The sequence below is a fragment of the Alosa pseudoharengus genome, unplaced genomic scaffold (genome assembly GCF_046254945.1).
Source record: "Alosa pseudoharengus isolate Yale_2024_CS ecotype anadromous, Long Island Sound unplaced genomic scaffold, YU_APseudo_1.1 YU_APseudo_1.1_scf_2, whole genome shotgun sequence".
NCBI lineage: Eukaryota > Metazoa > Chordata > Actinopteri > Clupeiformes > Clupeidae > Alosa > Alosa pseudoharengus.
Genome location: NW_027468663.1, coordinates 23419815 through 23429565, shown reverse-complemented (window position 1 = coordinate 23429565; position 9751 = coordinate 23419815). Strand labels below are relative to the sequence as shown.

The window sequence follows — 9751 nt, the reverse complement described above, 5'->3', positions numbered from 1 at the left end:
ATTTCCTTTGGGCCGGATCGATCCGCATAAAAGCCTTTAGATCCGCCTGTAGCGGACATACGGTATCTGACTGTGGGCCAGGTCTGCTCCTGATACAGGTTTCAGCTCTGCTAGCAGTGCTGTTTTATCACCGGTTAACAGATTTGTCCCAGGTCCAATTTCCGCAACTGAACTGGAAGTCAGGAGATGCTTTTAAAATACAAAACACTGATTTGGCCCAAACCTGTGATACGGATATGAACCGAAGGACCATTTTTTCACAGCAGACCCAGGTGGTAATGATATTAATTAAGGTGCTGATTCTGCTAAATTGACTGTCCTTTCCCTACTTCATTGTCAACTGGCTGCTAAAGAAAAAAAAAGGTCTTTTGGAATGGCACAAATTTAGAAACCATGGGGGTGCACTATGTTCCCATGGCCACTTCATTTCTACAGTAAGGCTGGAAAAGAAGATATAGTTGGCTCAATATTGATCATATGTCCATTTCATTATTTTTATTATTACCTAGCAGTGGTAAAAGTAGTCAATTGTTGTTTGTGTCAGATCTAACAGTGCTATGAGACAACCCCATATTCTTTCCACGCATGCAGAAGTCCAAGCAGTAACGTTAATCAAGGATCTTTGGTTTGCTCACTATCAATCTTTTGACATGATTTGCCAGCCTGGGGTTGGACTAGGACAGCCCAACTTTTCAAGGTTGGTTATCTGCTTTTTATCTCTGTTTTATTCAGAGACAACAACAAGCAACCGAGCAATTGATAACTTTAAGGTTATACTTTCCAGCAATATGGGCTAAAGGTCACCTTAGCCATCACAATAACTATTTTGGAAAAAAGGAATTCCTTTTTTTCAAAAAGGAATAAATGGCTAATGTTTATTTTGTGTTGTTTCAGATTGACCATGGAGATGACTGAGGAAGACAGCCTGAATATCGATGGGAACAGTGGAATTAACACGACTTAAACTTTGTCTGGGATTGCATTTCTACAGCCAGGTTGTTGAATAAAAAAATAATTAGACACTTATGTGTAAAGTTTTTTTTACCCCCCTCGATCTTGTTTGTAGCCTAGCTTATGTTTATCAGTTGAGCTGTTGGGAAAACGTTACGAACTTTAGCCTGGGTGTACTGTAGCCTACTTAAGCCTACACATTTCCTCACTTTCTTACTCGACTTCTTTCTTCTCTTCAAACGTGTTCTTAAGTGACACAGCGAAAAAGTAGCCTATTGCATGGTGCAACAATCTAATCTTAAATAATTACAATTATTTATGTCTGTGTGTGGTATATAACCTACTTGGCATGCTTACATGCAGATGTCAAAGTGTTTCTATTTTCGTATTGATGTGAATTAATGTGTAGATCCGAAGCTTAAACGGTAGGCCTATAGCTGTGAAGTGCAGTCACCTGACATCACCATCAAATCAGAGGATAGGCCTATTTCAGAACTATTAACGTGGACAGCTCCCCTTAAGATGCTCTTGCAAGCGCGTTCACGCTACGAGCATTATCGGTAAACAGTCAGAAAAACCAAACGAACGATCGTAAGATGAATCGTAGAAAACCCTCTTAAGAGCGTGTCTCCGTCGTTATCGGGAAACTGGGTCCAAGTTTACGAGGCTACAAGCGTAGCCAAATAGGCTAGGCTACTATGTCCTTCCGTATGCCCTTCGGAATGCGGCTAACTTTGTTATCGCGTCAAGTGTTGCTATAGCAACTGATGGATCACTGACCTGTCACCTGACCCAAAGACGACAGCATTTGGCACAGGCTGGTTGAGGTAGGCTAGGTAGGTAGACTAATATCAGCAATTTAAAGTAGGCTAACCATTTCTGTCCTACAGACAATAGTGTGGGATAGCCTTTTACTGTCTTTGGGGATAGCAGAGATGGTAGTGGTTAGAATGATACATAACTTACGAATATGATCTGCATTAGGCTACTACTGTACTATTGCGAGAGAGAAAAGGATCACTTGTCATACCGTTTTACAAGAATGCTAGCATAAATTGTCCTAGGCTACACTACATCTTAAAGTTAGGCCTACAATTATACCCTGCTAGTTCTTTGAGTTCCGAGTCGAGGACAATGCATTGCTTGTTCATGGATAAATACACATGAGATGCTGTCACTGGCAGTTAAAACTGCATCTGGAGTTTCAATATTTTTGTATTTGTCAATATACTACCCAGATAGCAAGCTGGCGGACCACTGTCGGTCCATTGCCGGCATACTGCTGACATTTTGCTCATCGGTTCTCTGGTGGTCCGCTGGCGGGGGTTGCAGACAAATTGCCCAATATTTTGCCACTATTGGTCTAAGTAAGATCTTTTTCATTTCTTCTGTTATACTACATATATCATTTTATTAACTTTTCTTAAATTATACATATATATATATATATATATATATATAGGCCTATATATTTCACACACACACACACATATATATATATATAGCCTGCTGAACTGTTTGCTGAAGATGGTTATTTTTATTTAGTGAGTCAATTGGAATGTTTATTTTGGAGCTGTGAGCAAATCTGCCAATAATTGCAAACAGCACTAAAGAAGATTTGCTCTAGGGGCTCCTCTACAGTTGAGAAGCGCAATAATAAATGAACTATTATGCGTCTTGCCACAAAGTATAAACACAACTCCGATACAATATAGCATCGACAGCAGTTAGTAGAAAAAGAGCTCGGAATTGCAGTCGCATAGCAGCTCTTTGATTTCTTTTTTTTTTTGTGGGTGGGGGGGTGGATTCCTGTAGCTGTTTTACAAGCGATAAGACCTGCTCAGAGTGCGGCAGAAGTGCTGTGCTGTTAATCCTATTAAGAGTTTATGTGCCATCAAAATGGTTTTGGAAACATTATTTTAAGGTAAAAAACTCTTTAGGGGGCACAACACATTGCTTAGTTAAGTGACACATTTTTGCCCACTTTTTTAATCCACTAGATGGCACCACAAATATAAAATTGGAGTATGCACACCACTGTGTGTGGATCGATGTAGAGGGTACACAAAAACGACATCACAGGTTTTTTAGGCTAAAACATTTTTTGTCACGGCAAACAGTCCAGGCTCCACAACTGGCAACAAAAACAAACTCGTGCAACCTGCACCACGAAGCATAAGTGTTACAGCCAATAACCGATGAGATGTGCGTTTAGGAGGGTTTTAATTGCACGGAGGGAGGGGGAGGGAGTAGCGAGCTAGCTCTCTGTTTTGTTTGAACGTCATCAGGGGGGTATTCCAAGTATGTGGTTTAGTGACAAACCTGGCAAAGTTAACTCAGAGTAAGTGGTAAACCTCCTACAACAAGAGCCCTATGCTATTGTTTTGTTAGGAGAATGAAGCGATACAGCTCTTCTATTAGGAGGTTTACCACTTACTCTGAGTTAACTTACTCAGGTTTGACACTAAACCACGTACTTGGAATACCCCCCAGAAGTGATGTTGCCCAACATCGCTTATAGCACCTTTAAATTAATGTTCTTGTGTAGCCTGGCTCCACCCGCCTGTATCTCAGCTCATTTTCTCCTCTCAATGCATTTACGTTTTCCTCAGCCATCCGGACGGTGGTCCCGTCAGAGTTGAGAGGGTGTTACGTTGGTTTCAAAAACAAAATTGGCAAACGATAGTAGCAATGCTTGCAGTGCAAACATAAACAAATTGCAGTTGGAAGAATGTGTGAATTTACACAGCAAAGGTCAATATGTTGTTTCCTGACTGCTGATACGGTTTATTATCAGTTTACAAGTTAGGATTGATGTGATTGCATTAACGCTGGACCAGTTATTTCAAAGACTACGCCAATTATGATGGAAGGGTTGGAGACATTTCCCAATGGAAAGTACCCAGACTCTCTTTCACAAAGTGAAACGAAGTGAGCGAGTGTGGCAATACCAGGCTAGTACTTATAATGTTGGCTAAAAATACCCTCTGGTGTTTGTATAAACATAAACAAGTCCTGGATCTGGAAATGGGAAACAAACATTCAAATAGATTGCGTGCTTCAGGAGCATGGAAGGGAAGGATGTCATAAGCTGAAAGCTCTAATTTTAACAACCAAAAACCGCATCTGCACTTTAGTGCCGTACAGTGCCGTACCCCACAGCTACTAGCGCTCCTGCTAATGCCCCACAGCTACTAGCACTCCTGTTAATGCCCCACAGCTACTAGCACTCCTGCTAATGCCCCACAGCTACTAGCACTCCTGCTAATGCCCCACAGCTACTAGCACTCCTGTTAATGCCCCACAGCTACTAGCACTCCTGCTAATGCCCCACAGCTACTAGCCCTCCTGACCCCCCCCCCCAAAAAAACATTAAATATAAATAAATAAATAAATAAAATAATAATAAAAAAAAACTCTGGGTTAGTTACCTCTAGTGTTGTCACGATACCAAAATTATGACTTCGATACGATACCTGCCATAAATATCACGATGCTCGATACTAAAACGATACTACGGCGAAATCCTAAGATATCTGGAGAAGAAAGGACTCATACCTCCTCCAAGTGTATTGAGTCATTTGTGTTGAATTTGGTGCACTTTTGTAGTGTGTAGGTCAATTCTGGGTTCTAAACTTCCTACATAATTATTATTTTTTTATAGTCAGTAAAATAGTAGGCCTACTTTGTGTGATTAAGTCCTTTATTGTTTGTTATAGTTCATTTACATTGTGTTGTGGCAATAAAGTAGCTTTAAATAGCCAAACTAGGCTAGATCAAGGTCAGTGTTAAAATTACTGCATGCAAATCACTGAATGCTATGCAGAGGGGCCTAATCTTTAGGCCATCTGATGTACAGTATAGGCTACCCTAGGCCTTCCCGTGTTCATGGGATTTCTTTGACAGTTGCAAAGGGGAAAATGTGAGGATAGTCTTCTTTGTGCCCAGTGTACAAGTACGACGTTCCAACCACTCAGGTCTTCGTCAGATAGGCCTACACCATTACCTGTTGCAATATATCTGTGTGCATTCCTACATTACGTCTATTTCTTTGATAACATGATTTGCTACCACGTACTGTAACAATAAGCCGCTATTATTATTAGGACTCAACACGCTTTGGTGGTGTTATGCTGTGGGCTTTAATTAGCGCATTTCGGGTAGCCTATCCTACATCTGGGCAATAATTATTGAACAAATTGCAGTCTACATGCCATGACAAATATTACCAGTAGTAGGCTGCTACTGACCGAACATGAAATAGATCGTTTACAAGTTATGTTAATGTTATTCTGGCGTGAACATAGCGCTTTCATCGCGTTAGCACCCTTGATTACAGCTCGTTATGTCTCGTCAAAATGATTACAGCTCTGTCTCGTCAAAATTCATTGATGAAGGAAGGTTCGCTTTATCCCAGAGAACCATACTCGTTTCACTTAGGCTAGACTAAAACATAAGAGAAGAACTTGGCACTAACCATGTAGTCGTGTTTTCTATAGCATATTCGTTAACCTGTCGTTCTTTGAACTCTTTAAAAATGTTGGGATATATCTGCGAGGTGTTTAGCCAAGTTCCATGCGTAGCCTACTGCTTTTAAATGACTTTGTGTACCTGATGGCTTGCCTTCACGCGATGTATCCGAAATAGAAATAGCACACCTTTTGTTTTATCCACAAGGCCTAGAACTGTCGGCAAAGAACTATGTTGACGTTGGCTGCGCACTCACTCACTCAGAGCTGCCTGCTTGACACGCCCACTTGCCTAGATGCGTGCAAGGAGCAGTGGGAGCAGCAGTTGACACAGACACAGAACATTATTATTTTAATAAAGTATCGATTCTAAAAACGTCTGAAATCGTATCGTTTTTTGCGTGAAGGCATCGCGATACCTTTTTAGTATCGATACACCGTGCAACACTAGTTACCTCACTGGTGCAGGCTTAGGGTCGTAGGGGCAAGGCCACTTGGCAATTTTAGGGGCAACTGGCCTTCAGTTGGGCATATTTGGTGGGGAGCACAAAGGCCATATGTCAGGGCACCTAGGCCAAAGATAGATAGATAGATAGATAGATAGATAGATAGATAGATGTTACTTTTGCCCCTTGCATCGCAGGGAACCAATCACATCGGTGTATCTGATATAGGCAAGGATAACAGATGACGACAGTGCTGCAGTTGGAAGTCCGGAATCAGTCAGTAAACATTGGTCGTATTGTTATCCAATTGCATCGAAGTCCGGAATCAGTCAGAGTAAACATTGGTCGTAGTGTTATCCAATTGCGTGCAGTGAGATTTTCAAATGCATGCTTGACCCTTAATCTTTCTAGATTACCAGGGACTGGATTTTCCAGGCTACTGATCTACATGATTTTGATCACGTTTTAGCACACTCCCAGGTAACCGGCAGCGGGGTGACATCATCCATGGCGACCCGGATAGATCGACTTGCTGAACCAAAACCCAACCTTCTCAGATTCCCTGACAGGTAGGTGCATGGAGAACACACAAACATCTTTACGGATTAAATTCTGCTGTGTTGTAAATCATGCACACTCAGGCAGACTCGTTTATTTATACTGTCCTCCAGACGTTCTGTGTACTGGTTAGATAAACTGCCACCACAACGAAGTGGCCCGACCAACTTCGGTGAGAAACCAGGCTTGACTATCTTTGTGTTATATTCTTTTCTATTCCCTTGCTGTGTCAAGTTATAATGTAACCTTGCAACGAGATGGACTTGCACCACTGATGTCTAAGGAAGTTATTGTACTGTTAAGAGTGGCAGGTACTATTTTTGAAAAGCATGTAGTAAGTTTATGATGACTTTTAAAATGTTGATTGTTTTTTAATTGTGATATACAGAGCTGTCCAAACGATGGTCAAAGTTAACAGAAGGCAAGCAAATCCACTCTAAGTTTGAGCAAAGCAGGTATTTTCACACCATAGACAGAAAAATAGTAGACGGGTCATTCTATGAAACGGGCGCCTTTTCAGATACACAGATGTGATTGGTTCACCATGATGCAAGGGGAAAAAGTAACAAGATCATTACTCATTGCCAGAGTCTCTCGCTGAGCAAATTGATATTGTGCTCCAGCGAGAACTCTGGATTCCCAGGGTAGTGTTTTCAAGTAACAGTATGCTATGTACAGACAAAACAAGTTAATGTGACGGGTGGTAATAAGTCAAACCAGGGGACGCAGGAAGCTAATTTTTACACATATTTACCAAAAAAAACATGATTTTATTCTGAATAAATATGTCTAATGCCATCAGAACAGTATATATATATATATATATATATATATATATATATATATATATATATATATATATATAATATAGATGTAAATGTCAGGTCAATACGGACATATGGTAATGGCCACGCCCTTGTGAAAAATGGTTAAAAATAGTATGATACTCTTCGAGAATAGTATTTTCTTGTTCATCATGTTAACATGAACCCTTGAATTATTCATGGTAGGCTCTAGTATGTGCCTCATGAAATATTCTGGAGGCAAATGGCACCCGTTTCATAGAATGACCCAGACACATAGTAATACTTTTACTGATAGCAATAGTAGTCCTTGAATAACTGAAGGAAAATGTGTCTGTGTCTGTGTCGGTGTGTGTGTGTCTGTGTGTGAGAGAAAAAGTATGAGAGACACACTCACACAACTTTAGTTATCCAAGGACTACTATTCATTGTTTCCACCTACAGTGCAAGACTGCCAAACTTGTATACCCATAAATACCAATTGTTGGGCATTTCTCTGATGTGTATCATCCATCAGACCTCCTATCTCCCTCCATTTCTCTCTCTCCCTCACTCTCTCTGTGCAGGCGTTCAGCGGAGTGGTGTGTGAGTGCAGCTGCACTGAAAGCTCTCCCGTCAGACAGGGTCTGCTCCTTGGCTCTGCCACGCCTCCCTGCAGTTGGCTGGCAACCAGACCGCCCTCTGCTGGCCAAAGTGAGAACTGCTGCATTCTCTCTCATTTTTCCCATATTGTAGATAGATAGTTAAGTATATACTGTACACTGCTCAAAAAAAATAAAGGAACACTTTGAAAACACATCAGATCTCAATGGGGAAGAAAACTCTTGCTGGATATCTTACTGATATGCACTGGGTAATGTGTACTGGGTAAAGGATGCCACATTATTTTTTGGTAATGAAAATTATCAACCTACAGAGGGCTGAATTCAAAGACCCCCACGAAAATCAATGAAAAAAGTGAAAAAATGATGCAACAAGCTAGTCCATTTTGCCTAAATTTCATTGCAGCAACTCAAAATGGTACTCAGTAGTTCGTATGGACCCCACATGCTTGACAATGAGACGGCGGATGGTGTCCTGGGGGTCTGCTCCCAGATGTGGACACGGCCATCATTGAGCTCCTTGACAGTCTGTGGTGCAACCTGCCGGTGTTGGATGGACCAAAACACAATGTCCAAGATGTGTTCTACTGGATTTAAGTCAGGGGAGTGTGGGGGACAGTGAATGGTATCAATTCCTTCATACTCCAGGAACTGCCTGCACACTCTCGCCACATGTGGCCGGCCATTGTTGTGCACCAGGTGGAACCCAGGGGCCTCTGCACCAGTACAGGGTCCGACAATGTGTCTGAAGATTTATCCCGATACCTAAGAGCAGTGAGGGTGCCGTTGTCTTGCCCATAGAGGTCTGTGCGTCCCTCCAAGGGTATGCCTCCCCAGACCATCACTGACACCACCAAATTGGTCATGCTGAATGATGTTGCAGGCAGCATAACGTTCTCCACAACATGTCCAGACCCTTTCACGTCTGTCACATGTGCTCAGGGTGAACCTGCTCTCATCTGTGAAAAGCACAGGGCGCCAATGGCAGACCTTTTAATTTTGTATTCTATGGCAAATGGCAATTGAGGTCCATAGTGCTGGGCAGTGAGCACAGGTCCTTCTAGAGGCCATCGGGCCCTCAGGCCACCCTCATGAAGTCTGTTTCTGACAGTGTGGTCAGAGATATTCACACCAGCGGCCTGCTGGAGGTCATTTTGTAGGGCTTTGGCAGGGCTCCTACTGTTCCTCCTTGCACAAAGGAGCAGATACTGGTCCTGCTGCTGGGTACAGGATCTTCTACCACACTGCCCAGCTCTCTTAGAGCAACTGCCTGTCTCCAGGAATCTCCTTTTGAGACTGCGCTGGGAGACACAGAAGTCCTGGCAATGGAACGTATTGGTGTGCCATTCTGGAGGAGTTGGACTACCTGTGCAACCTTTGTAGGCTCCAGGTACTGGCTTATGCTACCAGTAGTGACACTGACCCTACCCAAATGCGAAACTTGTGAAAAATTATCAGTTGCCACCACCTGTAAAACCATTCCTATTTTGGGGGTCGTCTCATCGTTGCCCCTCTAGTGCACCTGTTGTTAACTTTGATGACACCAAAGCAGGTGAAACTGATTCACAACCACCTGTTACGTACTGTAACTGGCTAGACCAATAGCTTACAAGTTTGATAGACTTGATGCTATACTCCTATAAAAAAGTGTTCCCTTATTTATTTTGAGCAGTGTACTTATATACTTGGCTGACGTGTTTATCCAAAGCACAACTTGGTTGGTACTTTATTAATCCTGAAAGAAACTCTACCTATGACCCTATTGTGGAGGGTATCTGTCCTATCCCTTGGGAAACATCAGAAGGCATCAGCTTAATAGCAGTTTTCTGCTGTTAAAAAACTCTGTGTAGGAGCCAATACATTCAGGTTTATTTCCTGAGAGGCTACTGTGTAACTCAGCAACATACAGTATGTCCTCCCTT

At 42.1% G+C, this 9751-nt stretch overlaps 1 protein-coding gene and 1 long non-coding RNA gene across 2 annotated transcripts in view; both read left to right on the top strand.

Annotated features, from left to right (window-relative positions):
* Positions 1-504: 504 nt before the first annotated feature.
* On the top strand, positions 505-982 carry LOC143135132 (uncharacterized). The gene is made up of 2 exons (XR_012988807.1): positions 505-697; positions 895-982. It is a non-coding gene; the product is annotated as an uncharacterized LOC143135132 (long non-coding RNA).
* A 5391-nt stretch (positions 983-6373) lies between these two features.
* spmap2 (sperm microtubule associated protein 2) overlaps positions 6374-9751 on the top strand; it is a 42473-nt gene continuing 39095 nt past the window's right edge. Inside the window, exons 1-5 of the mRNA XM_076293176.1 lie at positions 6374-6435; positions 6538-6596; positions 6813-6879; positions 7794-7920; positions 8478-8603. Of these exons, the coding sequence (XP_076149291.1) occupies positions 6374-6435; positions 6538-6596; positions 6813-6879; positions 7794-7920; positions 8478-8603 (441 nt within the window). The remainder of the gene's footprint in view (positions 6436-6537; positions 6597-6812; positions 6880-7793; positions 7921-8477; positions 8604-9751) is intronic.